Source organism: Bombina bombina, chromosome 3 (assembly GCF_027579735.1).
Source record: "Bombina bombina isolate aBomBom1 chromosome 3, aBomBom1.pri, whole genome shotgun sequence".
NCBI classification, from domain to species: domain Eukaryota; kingdom Metazoa; phylum Chordata; class Amphibia; order Anura; family Bombinatoridae; genus Bombina; species Bombina bombina.
Genome location: NC_069501.1, coordinates 566,852,206 through 566,872,851, shown reverse-complemented (window position 1 = coordinate 566,872,851; position 20,646 = coordinate 566,852,206). Strand labels below are relative to the sequence as shown.

At 37.6% G+C, this 20,646-nt stretch overlaps 1 protein-coding gene across 1 annotated transcript in view; it reads left to right on the top strand.

Annotated features, from left to right (window-relative positions):
- LOC128651799 (acid sphingomyelinase-like phosphodiesterase 3b) overlaps positions 1-3,481 on the top strand; it is a 67,773-nt gene extending 64,292 nt beyond the window's left edge. The window contains exon 8 of the mRNA XM_053704784.1: positions 2,056-3,481. Coding sequence (XP_053560759.1) covers positions 2,056-2,418 — 363 coding nt within the window. The 3' untranslated portion in view covers positions 2,419-3,481. The remainder of the gene's footprint in view (positions 1-2,055) is intronic.
- Positions 3,482-20,646: the final 17,165 nt, after the last annotated feature.

Genomic DNA, 20,646 nt, shown 5'->3' with positions numbered 1-20,646 from the left:
ATAAAAAGCAAATAACAATGAATGAGTAACATATATATTGCTTATAATATGTAATTTATTTTCAGAACTAACATATACACATTTGTGAGTAACAACAACTAATAGACAAATTACCTGTTTAAATTAACTATACGACTGGTTTGCATGAATGTTCATTCTAGCTTGATTATTATGGTGTTGTCAATTTGTATTTTGTGTATTATGTATCTACTATGTATCGCTTTAAGGCCTGGAAATTTAAGTACGCGGCTTGGAAGCTGGCTCCCCTTACATCATTTCCAGTCCCAGCATTTTTAAACAGAGCTAAGACCGATTATGGATAAACCATTTAGCTATTAACCCCTGAAGAAGTCTGCATGTTATTTGCAGATGAAACGCGTAGGGTTGTAAGTTGAAGCTTTGTGACATATCTTTGATATCTTCACGAACTATTCAGATTTGACAGCAGACTGAGGCCATTAAGTGGATCAGCATATTCCAATACAGCCACAGAAGTAACTGGGTATAACAGTTTGACATCACAAAAGATTGGATTCCTGTACCGAATATACCCGAATAACTGGAAGTGAGAAGTGGAGCGGGATCCCAGGCCGTAAGCTGTGCATTTTAGCAGGGCTATGCGTGTATTACATTTTTACCCACTACCTTAAATCGTGCTGGGCTCTGTGTTTTTTTTATTTTCATATCTCACTGAACTGACATTAAACTCAACATTAAAATGTTTACTGAAGGAAAATAAAGCATTGCAATATACATTTATTTTTTATTCAGCCTGCTTTTGCTGTAAAATAGCACTCCCTCCAGAAAGGCTGTAGTGACTCCTTCTCTTTAAAGGGACATTAAACACTAAATACATTTTTTAAGCATAGTATTGAGGTTATTCCCCACCGCCTGCTAGTCATGGGTATCGCCATGTTGAAATGTACCTTTTATTGCATTCCAGTGCTGATGTGTTTGCATATGTGCAGTAACTCTTCTTCAGATACCTTCAGTGTAACCTAAGTTCCAACATGGCGGCAGCACCCATAATTAGAGGGAGGTGCATGAAATTTATTTAGTCTTTAATATCCCTTTAAGTATGGTGCCATTTACCTGAGCCTGTAACATTCTACACAGTGATTGATTAGCTATAATCACAAGCTCACTTCCATCTGTTCCTAATTTTCAGCAGTAAAGGACTCCAGGAATAGGGATTCCTCCAGGCTTTTCATGGAGTGTATCCCTCGGCTGTGCTTGAGTTGCAAAATCTTATAAATATTACAATATAACAAAATCATAGGGGTCCATTTATGAAATAGCCGGATGCTGCTTCCGACCCTCTCCACTTCAGTTCCGACTGAAACGGAAGTTAAGACTTAACTCGTCCGCCACCTCTGAGGTGAACTAGACAAAATGTATTACATGTCAAACTAGACAAATATGTTAATCTATTTGCTTAAATATACTTGCCTGCAGAATTGCTGAATCTAATTGGTCATTGTTCCTAGGCACAGATTCATTAGACCCTTTATGTCTGTTTAAAGCTCATACTATGGGCTCCATTTAAGAAGCTGCAAAGCAGCTGTGGAGCCTACAAACGAGAGTTAAGATGTTTGTCTCTGTCCGTCTGGCCTTTGTTAAATGGAGCCAGTGTGTACACGGCACACTCACATATTGTTATCCAGTCATATAACAACCATTAGAAATCAAGCATGAAGAGGAGACAGTAACAGTAAAATAATAACAGATTTATAATCCATACTGTTCTCCCATATTGTAATTATAAAGGAAAATAATAAATAATGAAACCATAAAGAGATGTGTGCTGAAACTTGGTGGAAAGGATGGCAGTATTATTTCCCAAAACAAAACCTGTGGCTAGAGGTTTAAATTAAGTCACTTGTGTGAATCAACAATGAATGATATGAAGGTCTATTATGCTTTCACATTCAAAAATATGTATGTGTGCTTTGGTTGTGGAGTGATCACATAGAATACAACAGATATTTCATATAGTTAACTGTGTTTTCTGTGAAACATACCATTTACCCTGCCATCTTTATTTTGTACCTTTAGGATACAGTGACTTATTATATGAATCTAACTTTTGCCGATGAAGTAACTGCAAAATGGGAGAGGGAGTATCGTCTAAAAGAAGCATTCTTTGTTCTTGATGGATCTGCACAGTCTATGCACAAGGTCCTTGAAAAAATATCCTCTGACCCTAAATACCTACAGAAGTATTATGAATATAACTCTGTCAGCTATGATTTAGGGAGCTGTGGGCATATCTGTAGAGTTAACCACATATGCTCCATCCGAGAAGTGGACTATGCCAAGTATAATGAGTGTTTAAAGACTGAGAGCTCTTCTTATAGGTCTACTCTTGAAATAAGCTTGATGGGTCTTATGATCAGTGTATGTTTACTCCTGTTTTAAGCAGTACTTATGTATGCATAGGTAATGAATACTATGTATCTGAAACATGACAACCTTTTAAACTTATGATTTGTTGCACATTAATTTGAAGATAAATATGTATTTGTAAAATGTAAATTTGCCTTGTCACTGATATTCAAATTCACACAAAATACACAGATAAAGATATATTGCACATGTACAAACACAATACCCAGATAATAGTGCAGAAAATACAGCCAGATATACTCACAATACACAGATATAGGGCTAGATTACGAGTGATGCTCTACCTGTAGCGCACAAGTGATATTGGGGTTTTCTCTGCTTTTTGAGAGCAATTGAAATAGCGCATGTATTACGAGTTGAAAGTAAACACTTTTGCTCGAGCAAACTCATGATGTTGTTCTCAGTTATGATAAAGGTTATGTTTTAAGTATTAGATATGGTGATTAGTTTACTTAATATTTTTTTCCACACAAATTTAATATTCAATGGTGTCAATATATTATATATGTCATAAAGAAATATTTCACAGTTTGCATATGCAATAATATAAATTATTTTATGTTATTGCAGTAAAATGCAGTATAGTAATAAACATACCTCTACAGCCAAAATATACTTTTGTGGTGTGCTTACCCCTTCCACCGTACCTGAAGAACTGGGTCTTACCTCCTCCAACGCACAACTACCGGGCCACTTAGCGGGAGGGGCACTGTTACAGCAATTTGTGTTTAGCGGTTAAGCTTCTCTCACCACTCCCAGCTTCAAGCCACGGGGTTCCACCAACTCAAGTGTTCCCTTAATTCATTCAGCATCCCCAGCTGTTAGGGAAGGTATGTCACCCGATCACATGACTCAGCTCCAATCCAATAACAACAATTCCAGAGCAAATCACCAGCACCAGTAGGAAGGAGAGTCCAGAGCTCAACCAGTCACTGTAGTTCTGGTAATTTTAAATAGTTGTATGATAACAGGGTGAGTCGAAACATGTAAACGACCATCATTACCTGTTAGCCTTGTCACTTGTTTTGTGAGCCTATCGTTATTTTAAATAATGGAAATAAAACTTTGTTCATCACTGTTTGGCACTCTCCTTTTCTTCAATGTGCATTAAATATGTGACCAACAATATAGATTCATAGATCATTTTGGTTTGACATAGCGTGGTTTTGTTTGCATATTATCAACAAGCCATGTTAATGACATTATAATAGGGGACAAGCTACGGAGCTCCATCTCCAAAAACAGATACAAGATTATTCCAATCGCCAAACTTTACGAAACCTATATTTTACAATGGAAAACAATTTGTATATCGCCTTCTCAATAAGGTTAAAATAATTTACATAAAAAGAATTACACCAAATTAAAACAATATGAGACCGGAGAAACCAATTTTATAAAACCACACCAAACAAGACGAACTATAGGTAATTGTACTCAAACGTGCAGAGAGCTCACTGTAACCAGTGGAGATTCTAGAACTTAAAAGTGGGGGTAAAAAATGTGGTGAAAAACTTGAAAGACACAGAACACATAATATATCATATGGAGGTACTTTTTAGAGAATGCTCTGCCCTTCACAGCTCAACCGGGATTCTACACGTACTTTTGGAGGTGTATAGCACCCCCCAGCTCCCCATAAAACTGGCACTGACTGTAACGTATGACAATGTGAGGCCTAAAAAACTTAATATTAATAACTTTTCCTGTAAACTAGACTTACAACCTTGTGACTAAGATATGAATTTGCAATATGCTTGCAATTTCCACAAAACAATTCTGCAGATCTCTGGTTAATTTTATAAATATGGCCCCAAAATACAGTCTAGTGTATTTTATTTAAAAATAAAGATGGCAGCCTTTACATTGCAGTCTATAGGAACTGTGTGTTCCCAGTAAATATATACAGTATATATATGCTTATATACATATATATTTATGTGTTAATATGTATATATACACATATTAACACATAAATATATATAATCATATACATATATATTTACACTTTGCTGCCATCGCTGCGCTAGTTACCCCCGTTGCTGCACTGAAGTTTTGATACCGTCTATGGAAGCACCCTTTTGCGAGCTTGCATTCACATTGTTGTGATCTTGTAATACCAGTGCACATTAGTGTGTGTGCTAGTATTAAACAGTGGAGCGATAATAACGCTTTCTTTAAAGCAATATTTAGCGCTCCACTTGTAATCGGGCCTTTATTTAGCAAAGGTGATCTGAATATAGCAACCACATGAAAAAGAAGGGATTTTGAGAGAAATCCCTCTTTACGCTTAAGCCTGGGAATCAAAAACACAATCTTACTAGTAACCAAAAGGTATTTTTTAAATAAATCAAACATGGAGGGAAAAGGTGGGTAGGTTGGTGTTTCTAGAGAGGTTTACAAAGAAAAACAGTTTAAAACAATAAGATCAGAGAATATTGTCCTTTTACGCTCTATAAGGTACCTGGCAAAACATAAACATAGTAAAACAGTACCAAACACACTGGATTTAGAGATAGTCACCTAGATTACGAGTTTTGCATCATGAGTCAAATACCAGCGTGGCCCATAACGCATAATTTTCCCTAACGTAGCCATTACAAGTCTTGTCGGTATAGGTGAACCGCAAGCCTTTTAGCCTGTAATGCAACGTCAGTCCCGCACTCCTAAAAATTACATTTTTAATGGGATTCCCATAGCGCCAGTATTACTAGTTTTGCGTTAATGCTAAAAAGTGAGTGTTACAGTCTAAAACGACAAGATCTGTAACGCCATCTAAAGTCAGTAGTTATGAGTTTTATGCTACAAAGCTGTAACCAGTGTTAATTTTGTCGGCAAATTTCAATTTAGTCTTAGTTTTAGTCTTTTGACTAAAATGCCATTTTAGTTTTAGTCGTCTTTTAGTCATCTGAATTGTTTTAGTTTTAGTCTAGTTTTAGTCGTCTTTTAGTCATCTGAATTGTTTTAGTTTTAGTCGTCTTTTAGTCGACTGAATCTCAAGTAGATTTTAGTCGACTAAAATCTAAGGGGTTTAGTTAAAGTGTAATGCGTTATTTAAGCATTTATCTATAATTTGCAAACTGATTATATACTCCAGGAGTAAACATAACACCTGTTAATATTTATGGTATTAAGGTTTAAACATGCAATATAGACAGATTTAGCCGTTGTGATATGTAACATCTTTATTAAACTTAAAATTAAATAAAACCAAGTTTCATAAACAAACAGAAATGTAACTTTAAAATATCAAAAAACAAAAGTGTAAACTGTATTGGCTGTATTGCACATATTACCCAATATAAAAACTTTATCAGTTCTCTGTTAATAATTAAAACAAGTATCAAGTAACTCAACACAGCAAAAAGTTTCTGCAGCTAGCACAGGCACAGCATAACTTAAACCATTATTCGTGGGTTATGCTTATTTCTATAGGAAGAATCAATTGATTGTTCACAGATTTGAAAAATTTTCGGCAACAATATTAGCACTGCTCTAGAACTTCCAAACTCATTATATACTCCTGGAGTAAAGGTTTATTAACCTGTTTTTATTTGTGGTATTAAGGTTTGAACATGCAATACAAATTTAACAGATTTAACTGTTGTGGTATATAACATGTCTTTATATATCTTAAAATTTAATAAAATTAAGTTTCGTAAATTTTACAAAAGAGCAGTAATTGGATATGGATTGATTATAACACCTTGCATAAAATGTTTTTGTCAGCAAATTTTGATTTAGTTTTAGTCATAGTCTTTTGACTAAAATGTCATTGTGATTTAGTTTTAGTCATAATCTTTTGACTAAAATGTCATTTTAGTTTTAGTCGTATTTTAGTCATCAGAATTTCTTTAGTTTTATAGTCATTTTAGTCTAGTTTTAGTCTACGAAATTAACACTGGCTGTAACATAAAACTCATAACTAAAGTGTTAAAAAGTACAACACCCATAACTACCTATTAACCCCTAAACACTATATTAAATATATTAACCCTTAATCTGCCACTCCCGATATCGCCGCCACTTTAGTAAAAAAATATTAACCCCTATTCCGCCGCTCCCTGACATCCTCACCACTATACTAAAGTTATTAACCCCTAAACTGCAGCCCTCCAGCATCGCAAACACTATTAAAATATAATTAACCCCTAATCTGCCGTCCTCCCACATCGCCCCCACTATACTTAAGATATTAAGCCCTACACCGCTGCCACTATACTAAACCTATTATCCCTTAAACCACAAGCCCCCCCCACAACAAAATATACTAAACTAAACTATTAACCCCTAAACCGAAAGCCCCCACATCGAAATAAACTAAATTAAAATATTTAACCTTAAACCTAACAATCCCCTAACTTTATATTAAAATTACAATTAAAATTTACCTGTCAAATTAAAAAAACTAAGTATAAACTACCAATTAAACTAATATAATAATTAAACTAAAATTAAACTAACTACCAATTAAATTAAACTTAACTACACATTGCCCCAAAGATATCAGCTCTAACCTGAAAAAAAAAATAAAAAATAAAAAAACCTAATTCTAAAAAAACCTAAGCTACCAATTGCCCTGAAAAGGGCATTTGAATGGGCATTGCCCTTAAAAGGGTATTTAGCTCTTTTACTACCCAGACCCTAAACTAAACTAAAAAAAACACCCAAAAAACCCTTAAAAAAGCCTAACACTCCGGGGGGCCACCTGTCCCACTTCTGAACAGCCGAATAGATTGGCTAGAGGAATCCACCCTCTCACCTCCTTCCCCTTCCATCCACCCCCTCACCTTTTCCCTTTTCCTTCTTCTCTTATTTTTCCTTTCTCTCTCCTCCTGCCTGATTACAACTAAGTAATTGAAGCTTATGCAGTGGAACACAGTATGACCCATTTGGGTACCTCACAGACACTTCCATGGTCCTAACTTGTATAATGTTCCCTATCGTTCTAGAGGTCAACTACACATTAGGTTACAGCAACTCCTGCAAAGATTACAAATGAGCCTTATAGGTAAAGACGCACAGCATAGAATCATTTTCATTATGCTAAACGCATTTTAACGCAGTTCAGATGTAAAATGAGGTAACTAAGGCTCACGCCTCTTATCAATGTTTTACTGTTTTTGTTTTCAGAGAATCATTTGACGATCATTGTTCATTATTCTTTTTCTTTACTCATACTATGCACATGTAATTGAGATGTCTTCTGTTCCCCCCGGTAACCAAATGGAACAAACGTATTTTTCAATACATGTATGTTCAACATTATTACCTCAATAAAAAACTTTAATTATAAAAAAAAAGCCTAACGCTAACCACCTGACGATCCACTTACAGTTTTTGAAGTTCCACTTGAACGATCTTCATCCCGGAGTTGAAGTCCTGATCCAGGCAATGCCCATAAAAATGCCCTTTTCAGGGCAATGGGTAGCTTAGGTTTTTTAGATAGTTTTTTTTATTTTGTGGGTTTGGGGGGTGGGGGTTTGTAATGTTAGTGGGTCTTTGTCATTTTTTACAAGAGCTGCTATCTTTAGGGCAATGCCCTACAAAAGGCCCTTTTAAGGTAGTTTGTGGGGTGGGGGTTTGTATAGTGTTAGGGGGTATTTGTATTTTTTTTTAGCAAAAGAGCAGTTTAACTCAGGGCAATGCCCTACAAAAGGCCCTTTTAAGGCCCCCTAAAATGCCCTTTTAAGGGCCCTTGGTAGTTTACTCTAGATTAGGTTTTCTTATTTTGGGGTGGGTATTTTTTTGTAAAAGGGTATTAGAATAGGAATAATATTAATTTTTTGGGGTAATTTTTTTTTTTTTGTAATGGTAGGTTTTTTTATTTTTTGTAATGGTAGTTTTTTTTTTGTAATGTTAAGTTTTAGTGTAAGGCAGGTTAGGTTTTAGGTTTAGGTTAGGTTTTATTAACTATTTACTAACTACCTAGCTAAAATAAATACAAACTTACCTGTGAAATAAACATAAAACCTAACGCCTAGATTTAGAGTTCTGTGTTAGCCGTCAAAAGCAGCGTTAAGAGGTCCTAATGCTGCTTTTGGCCGCCCGCTGGTATTTAGAGTCGGCCAGGTAAAGGTGTACCGCTCACTTTCAAGCCGCAACTTTTCCATACCGCAGATCCCCTTACGCCAATTGCGTATCCTATCTTTTCAATGTTATCTTCCTAACGCCGGTATTTAGAGTCTTGGCTGAAGTGAGCGGTAGACCCTCTACCGACAAGACTCCTAACGCCCATGGAAAGGCTGTAGTTAAGAGCTTTATGGGCTAACTACAGTGCTCTAAAGTACACTAACACCCATAAACTACCTATGTACCCCTAAACCGAGGTCCCACCACATCGCCGCCACTATAATAAATATTTTTAACCCCTAATCTGCCGACCGCACATCGCTGCAACCTACATTATCCCTATGAACCCCTAATCTGCTGCCCCTAACATTGCCGACACCTACATAATATTTATTAACCCCTAATCTGCCCCCCCCCCCAACGTCGCTGCCACCTAACTTCAAGTATTAACCCCTAATCTGCCGACCGGACCTCGCCGCTACTATAATAAATGTATTAAGCCCTAAAGCTAAGTCTAACCCTAACCCTAATACCCCCTAAATTAAATATAATTTTAATCTAACGAAATAAATTAACTCTTATTAACTAAAGTATTCCTATTTAAAACTAAATACTTACTTGTAAAATAAACCCTAATATAGCTACAATATAACGAATAATTATATTGTAGCTATTTTAGAATTTATATTTATTTTACAGGCAACTTTGTATTTATTTTAACTAGGTACAATAGCTATTAAATAGTTATTAACTATTTAATAGCTACCTAGTTAAAATAATTACAAAATTACCTGTAAAATAAATCCTAACCTAAGTTACAATTAAACCTAACACTACACTATCATTAAATTAATTAAATAAATTAACTACCAATACCTACAATTATATACAATTAAATAAACTAAACTAAATTACAAAAAAACAAACACTAAATTACAGAAAATAAAAAAATATTACAAGAATTTTAAACTAATTACACCTAATCTAAGCCCCCTAATAAAATAATAATAATAAAAAATAATAAAAGTCCCTACCCTATTCTACATTACAAAGTAATTAGCTCTTTTACCAGCCCTTAAAAGGGCTTTTTGCGGGGCATGCCCCAAAGTAATCAGCTCTTTTGCCTGTAAAAAAAAATACAACTCCCCCCCAACATTAAAACCCACCACCCACATACCCCTACTCTAACCCACCCAAACCCCCCTTAAATAAACCTAACACTACCCCCCTGAAGATCTCCCTACCTTGAGTCGTCTTCACCCAGCCGGGCCGAAGTCTTCACCAATGGGGCAGAAGAGGACATCCAGACCAGCAGAAGTCTTCATCCTATCCGGGCAGAAGAGGACATCCGGACCGGCAGACATCTTCATCCAAGCGGCATCTTCTATCTTCATCCATCCAGAGCGAAGCCATCTTCTACCCAGCCGACGTGGATCCATCCTCTTCAACCGACGCCTACTCGCCGAATGAAGTTTCCTTTAAATGACGTCATCCAAGATGGCATCCCTCGAATTCCGATTGGCTGATCGGAACAGCCAATAGAATGCAAGCTCAATCTGATTGGCTGATTCGGATTGAACTTGAATCTGATTGGCTGATTAAATCAGCCAATCAGATTTTTCCTACCTTAATTCCGATTGGCTGATAGAATCCTATCAGCCAATCGGAATTCGAGGGACGCCATCTTGGATGCCCTCATTTAAAGGAACCTTCATTCGGCGAGTAGGCGTCGATTGAAGGGAATGGATCAGCGTCGTCTGGGAAGAAGATGGCTCCGCTCCGCTCCGGATGGATGAAGATAGAAGATGCCGCTTGGATGAAGATGTCTGCCGGTCCGGATGTCCTCTTCTGCCCGGATAGGATGAAGACTTCTGCCGGTCTGGATGTCCTCTTCTGCCCCATCGGATGAAGACTTCGGCCCAGTGTCATGATTCGGTGTACATGCGCTCAGGAAACAGACCCTCGGGGCAGTGGTAGGGATTTGAAGACACCGACCCCTGACCCAGGGAAGAGTATCCTGGACGTGGATAGATGATATTCTATGATTCATAGTTGCTAGAAGTTATTGAAGAATTAATGGAGGGTGCAATATTTGTTTACAATATATTCTGGCTTCACTGTGACTTATAGTTAGTTAATAGAAGTAGCTGCAGGATCCAATGAGAGAAAAATATAGCAATGTGGAATGTTCAGGTTTCAGAGTAAACTGGTAAAAGATTGACACTTAGATGCAAACTAGGTTTGTTGCAGGTTCACAGTACATAATATTATATAAAGCTGTATGTCAGAGTTAAGCACAGCTGCACAGGTAGTTAGACAAGCTGAAAGTTTAGGCATTGTTTGTGCTTATAAATGCAAACTTGGTTTGTTGCAGGTTCACAGTACATAATATTATAAAGAGCTGTATGTCAGTAATTAGCAGAGCAGCACAGGTGATACACAGGTTGCAAGTCTTAGGCATTAATTACTGTTTTGTGCATATATTGAAGAATCACATGAAAGCTTTTAACTGAACATAAAGATGCAGAGTTCTGAATAGCAGCAGGATATTTCAGCAATGACAACTTGTAGCAGAGAAATAGTTATAAAGTTCTGAGTAAGATGCTGTTGTAATTAGAGAGTGATGGTAAGCAAAAGCATAGTTGATTTATAATAAAGTTCAGAGATTGTTAAGTAGCTGTGTCCAGGAAACAGAATGGAGATATTTTTGATACTTGCGGTTTGATGATATTTTGCATAGGTAATAGAAAATGCTGTATCTTGGAATAGTTGCTAAGTTCATGCAGGAAACAGTCACAGACCTCTTTTGTTCAGGATCACAACTTCAATGTTAATGCAAAGCACATTAGACCTGAGAAGGCTTAAAAAGAGGCTGAGGTAATCAGGTGCATGAATGATTAATCAAGCAGGCAAGCAAGCTGAATGTGAATACTGCCCAAATGCAGCAGTCAGAGAAGGAAGTCTTAAAGGGATAGTGACATTAGGCTGAGATATGTTACAGATCGCCCTCCTTAAAGGCGACCTCTGGGCACCCAATACAATCCAAAAGGAGAGGGAACAAAAATGATATGGAGAACCGGTAGTAGGTGTATGGAGGTAGTGAGTCCAATCGGAAATCAAGAAAGGAGGGTTGGAGATCTCTTGAAAAAGTTAAATGACGAAGTAAAGGCCATGTAATTCAGGTATCAAAAGATCTTGAAAATGATGAGAGCAAAACTTGAAGTCAACTTTTTTGTAGTCATCGTGAGAATGCATGAACGTAACATACAATGAGGTTCCTACCACAGAATCATCCTGAGGGTAGATAGGCGGATGTTCTTCATGATAGATGACCATGTACATAGCCAATGAAAAGGCAGCCAGTCCTAGAGATATGAATAGGCTTTCCCCAGCTTCAGAAATAGAGATGCAGTATTCTTGATTGATAACCAGATTAACCACCTTTGGGTCAGAGATTTGAGTATCCGCAGAATTAACCTCTTGGCTGAGGATTAGATATACTCCAAAAGAAAAAGCTATAGCCACTTCTAACGCAATAGCAGGGCTTTCTTCAAAGTAGGAGATAGGAGTGTAGAGTGCAAGATTTGTCCAGTTCTTGCCATCTTCTAATTCAATATGAAATGTCTCCTTACTGGATTCAGAATCAAAAGTGTCCTCACTAAGAACAGGTATAGGAATGCCCACACCAGGGCAAGGTTCAGGAATATCCTCAATAGGATCAAGTGTAGGAATGCCCATGCCAGGGCAAGGTTCAACTATAGAGAAAGGAAAAGAACCCACTTTAGAGCCAGGAACCATACTCTCTTCTGAGCAGAGGGCAAGGCTTTCTTCAGTGTTCTTAAACGAAGAATTAACAAGACCCACTTTACAGCCAAGAACCATACTCGTTTCTGAGTAGAGGGCATGGCTATCTTCAGGATCAAGTATTATTACACCCATTTCTGGGTTAAACAAAGGAATACCCATACCAGGGTCAAAAACAGGAGAGTCCACCTTGATGTCAGGTTTAGTAGTATAATCATGGAAAACAGGAACAGGAATGGGCACAGGGGAATCTTCATGAAGAACTTTTGTACAAGTTTCAGGTTCAAGAATGTCCACTTGTGAACTTGGTTCAAAGTTGTCCTCACAGGATTGAGTATCAGGAATTCCTGTACAGGAAACTGATGTAGTAGAAAATGTAGGTTGGTGCAAAGTATCTCCCAAGGGAAACAATTCCTTAGATGCAGTAACAGAAGAATTTTTAGAAGGTGAAGTGTACTGAAATATGCCACACTCAGGTAGATGCGAAGGAATTGTGACACAAGATTCTGACTGAGAAGTTGTCTGGGGTTCAGCAGGCATACTTATTTGAGTTTGAATATCAGAGCTAAATTCTCCAGGGACTATCTCTGGTAAACTGTTAGATTGTATATCTGGAACAAAATTATCTTTTGTTTCTAGCACAGGATTTATAGACATTGAGGCAGCATGAGTGGGATGCAAGAAATCAATAGTTGGAAACAGTTTTTGTAGTTGCTGTAGAGTCTGAGAAGAGATACCATTAGATGCTTTAAGAACAGACAGATGGTGACTAGAGACAACATCCAGCTTGGTGTTGACAGTGTCATGAGGCAAGAGAGGGTCTGGTACAACAGAAACTAAAACAGGGGAATCAGGCTGAGTTTCCTCTTTGCACTTCTGATTTTCTGTGGGCAGAAAGACTTTCTTCTTCTTCTTCTTCTTCTTCTTTTTCTTAGAGTGCTTAGATAACTGATATTTCTTCCCAGTATGAGGCTTCTTAGGTTGCTGCCATTGTGGCTTGTAGTAAGGTTGAGAACAGAAATCCTCCTCATCACTGGATGCATAATTCTGATGTGATAAATCAGCATAGTAGTTGAGGGGACCTTTACTCCTAACAGCAGTCTGTAAACCAGATGTCTTTTCTTCCAGCTCTGAATCTGTCCAATCTAACGAATCCATGGTAATATCAGAAATAGGAAGATCAGTATTTCCATGAGAGGTTTCATGATGGGAGCTGTCTGTATCATCCATGTTGTAAATATAACAACCAAGGATGTCATTATAGCAAATAGGTTGAGGTTTTGTCTGAGTTTGTGACAAATTAAAGTTGCGCTCATACCAGTCTAATGCCAATTCAGCTGGATCTGTGAAGTCATCCTCCTTGTTGACATATACAGACTCAGAATCAGTATCATCAGGATAGGAATCACAAACAGGAGGAGTAGATGGTATTCTGGAACAGTAGTCCTGTCTCTTTAAATCTTTAAAGGTCTGAATTTTTTCTGCTGAATCTATGAATGCATCCTCTTCAGTTACATAGTCAGACTCAGAATCAGTTTCACCAAAATGGAAATCACGAACATGAGGAACAGATGAAATTCTAGAAAAGTGGTTCTGTCTCTTTAAATCTTTAAAGATCTGAATTTTTTCTGCTGAATCGATGGATACATTCTCTTCATTTTCATAGTCAGATTCAGAATCAGTTTCACCAAAATGGTAATCACGAACATGAGGAACAGATGACATTTTAGAAAAGTGGTTCTGTCTCTTTAAATCTTTGAAAGCCTGAATTTTTTCTGCTGAAGCTATGGTTAAATCCTCTTCATTTTCATAGTCAGATTCAGGATCAGTTTCACCAAAATGGTAACCACGAACATGAGTAGAGGATTGTCTAGAATGGGAGTAATGTGTATCCCAATCTTCTGTTTTTCCTTTAGGGATTGCTTGGGTCTGAGTTATGTTGTAATTTTTTATTTTCCTTTGAGGGTCGGTGCATCCACTACCACTGCAGATCCCTTTCTTAGGCATTAACATTCTGTCATGATCCGGTGTACATGCGCTCAGGAAACAGACCCTCGGGGCAGTGGTAGGGATTTGAAGACACCGACCCCTGACCCGGGGAAGAGTATCCTGGACGTGGATAGATGATATTCTGTGATTCATAGTTGCTAGAAGTTATTGAAGAATTAATGGAGGGTGCAATATTTGTTTACAATATATTCTGGCTTCACTGTGACTTATAGTTAGTTAATAGAAGTAGCTGCAGGATTCAATGAGAGAAAAATATAGCAATGTGGAATGTTCAGGTTTCAGAGTAAACTGGTAAAAGATTGACACTTAGATGCAAACTAGGGCCTAGATTTGGAGTTCGGCGGTAAAAGGGCTGTTAACGCTCCGCGGGCTTTTTTCTGGCCGCACCATAAATTTAACTCTGGTATCGAGAGTTCAAACAAATGCTGCGTTAGGCTCCAAAAAAGGAGCGTAGAGCATTTTTACCGCAAATGCAACTCTCGATACCAGAGTTGCTTACGGACGTGGCCGGCCTCAAAAACGTGCTCGTGCACGATTCCCCCATAGGAAACAATGGGGCTGTTTGAGCTGAAAAAAAACCTAACACCTGCAAAAAAGCAGCGTTCAGCTCCTAAAACCCCTAATCTGCCGCTCCGTAAACCGCCGCAACCTACGTTATCCCTATGTACCCCTAATCTGCTGCCCTAACATCGCCGACCCCTATATTATATTTATTAACCCCTAATCTGCCCCCCTCAACGTCGCCGACACCTGCCTACACTTATTAACCCCTAATCTGCCGAGCGGACCTGAGCGCTACTATAATAAAGTTATTAACCCCTAATCCGCCTCACTAACCCTATCATAAATAGTATTAACCCCTAATCTGCCCTCCCTAACATCGCCGACACCTACCTTCAATTATTAACCCCTAATTTTCCGATCGGAGCTCACCGCTATTCTAATAAATGGATTAACCCCTAAAGCTAAGTCTAACCCTAACACTAACACCCCCCTAAGTTAAATATAATTTTTATCTAACGAAATAAATTAACTCTTATTAAATAAATGATTCCTATTTAAAGCTAAATACTTACCTGTAAAATAAACCCTAATATAGCTACAATATAAATTATAATTATATTATAGCTATTTTAGGATTAATATTTATTTTACAGGCAACTTTGTAATTATTTTAACCAGGTACAATAGCTATTAAATAGTTAAGAACTATTTAATAGTTACCTAGTTAAAATAATAACAAATTTACCTGTAAAATAAATCCTAACCTAAGATATAATTAAACCTAACACTACCCTATCAATAAAATAATTAAATAAACTACCTACAATTACCTACAATTAACCTAACACTACACTATCAATAAATTAATTAAACACAATTCCTACAAATAAATACAATTAAATAAACTAGCTAAAGTACAAAAAATAAAAAACAACTAAGTTACAGAAAATAAAAAAATATTTACAAACATAAGAAAAATATTACAACAATTTTAAACTAATTACACCTACTCTAAGCCCCCTAATAAAATAACAAAGCCCCCCAAAATAAAAAATTCCCTACCCTATTCTAAATTAAAAAAGTTACAAGCTCTTTTACCTTACCAGCCCTGAACAGGGCCCTTTGCGGGGCATGCCCCAAGAATTTCAGCTCTTTTGCCTGTAAAAAAAAAACATACAATACCCCCCCCCAACATTACAACCCACCACCCACATACCCCTAATCTAACCCAAACCCCCCTTAAATAAACCTAACACTAATCCCCTGAAGATCTTCCTACCTTGTCTTCACCATCCAGGTATCACCGATCCGTCCTGGCTCCAAGATCTTCATCCAACCCAAGCGGGGGTTGGCGATCCATAATCCGGTGCTGAAGAGGTCCAGAAGAGGCTCCAAAGTCTTCCTCCTATCCGGCAAGAAGAGGACATCCGGACCGGCAAACATCTTCTCCAAGCGGCATCTTCGATCTTCTTCCATCCGGAGCGAAGTGGCAGGATCCTGAAGACCTCCAGCGCGGAACATCCATCCGGACCGACGACTGAACGACGAATGACTGTTCCTTTAAGGGACGTCATCCAAGATGGCGTCCCTCGAATTCCGATTGGCTGATAGGATTCTATCAGCCAATCGGAATTAGGGTAGGAATTTTCTGATTGGCTGATGGAATCAGCCAATCAGAATCAAGTTCAATCCGATTGGCTGATCCAATCAGCCAATCAGATTGAGCTCGCATTCTATTGGCTGTTCCGATGTAAAAGAGCTTGTAACTTTTTTAATTTAGAATAGGGTAGGGAATTTTTTATTTTGGGGGGCTTTGTTATTTTATTAGGGGGCTTAGAGTAGGTGTAATTAGTTTAAAATTGTTGTAATATTTTTCTTATGTTTGTAAATATTTTTTTATTTTCTGTAACTTAGTTGTTTTTTATTTTTTGTACTTTAGCTAGTTTATTTAATTGTATTTATTTGTAGGAATTGTGTTTAATTAATTTATTGATAGTGTAGTGTTAGGTTAATTGTAGGTAATTGTAGGTAGTTTATTTAATTATTTTATTGATAGGGTAGTGTTAGGTTTAATTATATCTTAGGTTAGGATTTATTTTACAGGTAAATTTGTTATTATTTTAACTAGGTAACTATTAAATAGTTCTTAACTATTTAATAGCTATTGTACCTGGTTAAAATAATTACAAAGTTGCCTGTAAAATAAATATTAATCCTAAAATAGCTATAATATAATTATAATTTATATTGTAGCTATATTAGGGTTTATTTTACAGGTAAGTATTTAGCTTTAAATAGGAATCATTTATTTAATAAGAGTTAATTTATTTCGTTAGATAAAAATTATATTTAACTTAGGGGGGTGTTAGTGTTAGGGTTAGACTTAGCTTTAGGGGTTAATCCATTTATTAGAATAGCGGTGAGCTCCGATCGGAAGATTAGGGGTTAATAATTGAAGGTAGGTGTCGGCGATGTTAGGGAGGGCAGATTAGGGGTTAATACTATTTATGATAGGGTTAGTGAGGCGGATTAGGGGTTAATAACTTTATTATAGTAGCGCTCAGGTCCGCTCGGCAGATTAGGAGTTAATAAGCGTAGGCAGGTGTCGGCGACGTTGTGGGGGGCAGATTAGGGGTTAATAAATATAATATAGGGGTCGGCGGTGTTAGGGGTAGCAGATTAGGGGTACATAGGGATAACGTAGGTGGCGGTCGGCAGATTAGGGGTTAAAAATTTTAATCGAGTGGCGGCGATGTGGGGGGAGCTCGGTTTAGGGGTACATAGGTAGTTTATGGGTGTTAGTGTACTTTAGGGTACAGTAGTTAAGAGCTTTATAAACCGGCGTTAGCCAGAAAGCTCTTAACTCCTGCTATTTTCAGGCGGCTGGAATCTTGTCGTTAGAGCTCTAACGCTCACTTCAGAAACGACTCTAAATACCAGCGTTAGAAAGATCCCATTGAAAAGATAGGCTACGCAAATGGCGTAGGGGGATCTGCGGTATGGAAAAGTCGCGGCTGAAAAGTGAGCGTTAGACCCTTTAATCACTGACTCCAAATACCAGCGGGCGCCCAAAACCAGCGTTAGGAGCCTCTAACGCTGGTTTTGACGGCTACCGCCGAACTCCAAATCTAGGCCTAGGTTTGTTGCAGGTTCACAGTACATAATATTATATAAAGCTGTATGTCAGAGTTAAGCACAGCTGCACAGGTAGTTAGACAAGCTGAAAGTTTAGGCATTGTTTGTGCTTATAAATGCAAACTTGGTTTGTTGCAGGTTCACAGTACATAATATTATAAAGAGCTGTATGTCAGTAATTAGCAGAGCAGCACAGGTGATAAACAGGTTGCAAGTCTTAGGCATTAATTACTGTTTTGTGCATATATTGAAGAATCACATGAAAGCTTTTAACTGAACATAAAGATGCAGAGTTCTGAATAGCAGCAGGATATTTCAGCAATGACAACTTGTAGCAGAGAAATAGTTATAAAGTTCTGAGTAAGATGCTGTTGTAATTAGAGAGTGATGGGAAGCAAAAGCATAGTTGATTTATAATAAAGTTCAGAGATTGTTAAGTAGCTGTGTCCAGGAAACAGAATGGAGATATTTTTGATACTTGCAGTTTGATGATATTTTGCATAGGTAATAGAAAATGCTGTATCTTGGAATAGTTGCTAAGTTCATGCAGGAAACAATCACAGACCTCTGTTGTTCAGGATCACAACTTCAATGTTAATGCAAAGCACATTAGACCTGAGAAGGCTTAAAAAGAGGCTGAGGTAATCAGGTGCATGAATTATTAATCAGGCAGGCAAGCAAGCTGAATGTGAATACTGCCCAAATGCAGCAGTCAGAGAAGGAAGTCTTAAAGGGATAGTGACATTAGGCTGAGATATGTTACACCCGGCTGGGTGAAGACGACTCAAGGTAGGGAGATCTTCAGGAGGGTAGTGTTAGGTTTATTTAAGGGGGGTTTGGGTGGGTTAGAGTAGGGGTATGTGGGTGGTGGGTTTTAATGTTGGGGGGTTGTATTTTTTTTTACAGGCAAAAGAGCTGATTACTTTGGGGCATGCCCCGCAAAAAGCCCTTTTAAGGGCTGGTAAAAGAGCTGATTACTTTGTAATGTAGAATAGGGTAGGGACTTTTATTATTTTGTTTTTTTTTAATTTATTAGGGGGCTTAGATTAGGTGTAATTAGTTTAAAATTCTTGAAATATTTTTTTATTTTCTGTAATTTAGTGTTTGTTTTTTTTGTAATTTAGTTTAGTTTATTTAATTGTATTTAATTGTAGGTATTGGTAGTTAATTTATTTAATTAATTTAATGATAGTGTAGTATTAGATTTAATTGTAACTTAGGTTAGGATTTATTTTTCAGGTAATTTTGTAATTATTTTAACTAGGTAGCTATTAAATAGTTAATAACTATTTAATAGCTATTGTACCTAGTTAAAATAAATACAAAGTTGCCTGTAAAATAAATATAAATCCTAAAATATCTACAATATAATTATTCGTTATATTGTAGCTATATTAGGGTTTATTTTACAGGTAAGTATTTAGTTTTAAATAGGAATACTTTAGTTAATAAGAGTTAATTTATTTCGTTAGATTAAAATTATATTTAATTTAGGGGGGTGTTAGGGTTAGACTTAGCTTTAGGGGTTAATACATTTATTATAGTAGCGGCGAGGTCCGGTCGGCAGATTAGGGGTTAATACTTGAAGTTAGGTGGAAGCGACGTTGGGGGGGGGCAGATTAGGGGTTAATAAATATTATGTAGGTGTCGGCGATGTTGGGGGCAGCAGATTAGGGGTTCATAGGGATAATGTAGGTGGCGGCAGTGTCCGGAGCGGCAGATTAGGGGTTAATTGTGTAATGCAGGTGGCGGCGATAGCGGGGGCGGAAGATTAGGGGTTAATAAGTGTAAGGTTAGGGGTGTTTAGACTCAGGGTTCATGTTAGGGTGTTAGGTGCAGACTTAGAAACTGTTTCCCCATAGGAAACAATGGGGCTGCGTTGGGAGCTTAACGCTGTTTGTTTTTTTTCAGCCCAAACTGCCCCATTGTTTCCTATGGGGGAATCGCGCACAAGCATGTTTTGCCAGCTTACCGCTACCGTAAGCAACGCTGGTATTGAGGGTTGAAGTGGCGGTAAATTTGTCTCAACGCACCCTTTTTGGAGCCTAATGCAGCCCTTCAGACAACTCTAAATACCAGCGTTGTTTGGAAGCAGTGGTAGGAAAAAAAGCTGCGTTAGCTACGCGGGTCTTTACCGACAAAACTCTAAATCTAGCCGTAAGATAGCTACAATGTAACTATTAGTTATATTGTAGCTATCTTAGGTTTTATTTCACAGGTATTTAGTTTTAAATAGGAATTATTTAGTTAATAATTGTAAATTTAATTTAGATCTAATTTCATTATGTTAAAGTTAGGGGGTGTTAGGATTAGGGTTACGTTAGGGTTAGGTTTAAGTGGCAGCAATATTGGGAGTGGCACATTAGGGTTTAATAATTTTATTTAAGTGGCGGCGATATCGGGAGTGGCAGAAGAGGGGTTAATAACTGTAGGCAGGTGTTGGCGATGTCAGGGGCAGCAGATTAGGGGTGTTTAGACTCAGGGTTTATGTCAGGGTGCTAGGTTTAAACTGTATTTTCTTTTTCCCCATAGACATCAATGAGGCTGCGTAACGGAGCTTTTGTTTCCGCGATCGCAGGTGTTAGTTTTTTTTTTTTTGCCGGCTCTCCCCATTGATGTCTATGGGGAAAACGTGCACGAGCACGTCAAAACACCGCTTGGTTTTGGTGCGGTATGGAGCTCAAAATCTCCATATCGCATGCACAAGCCGGGTTT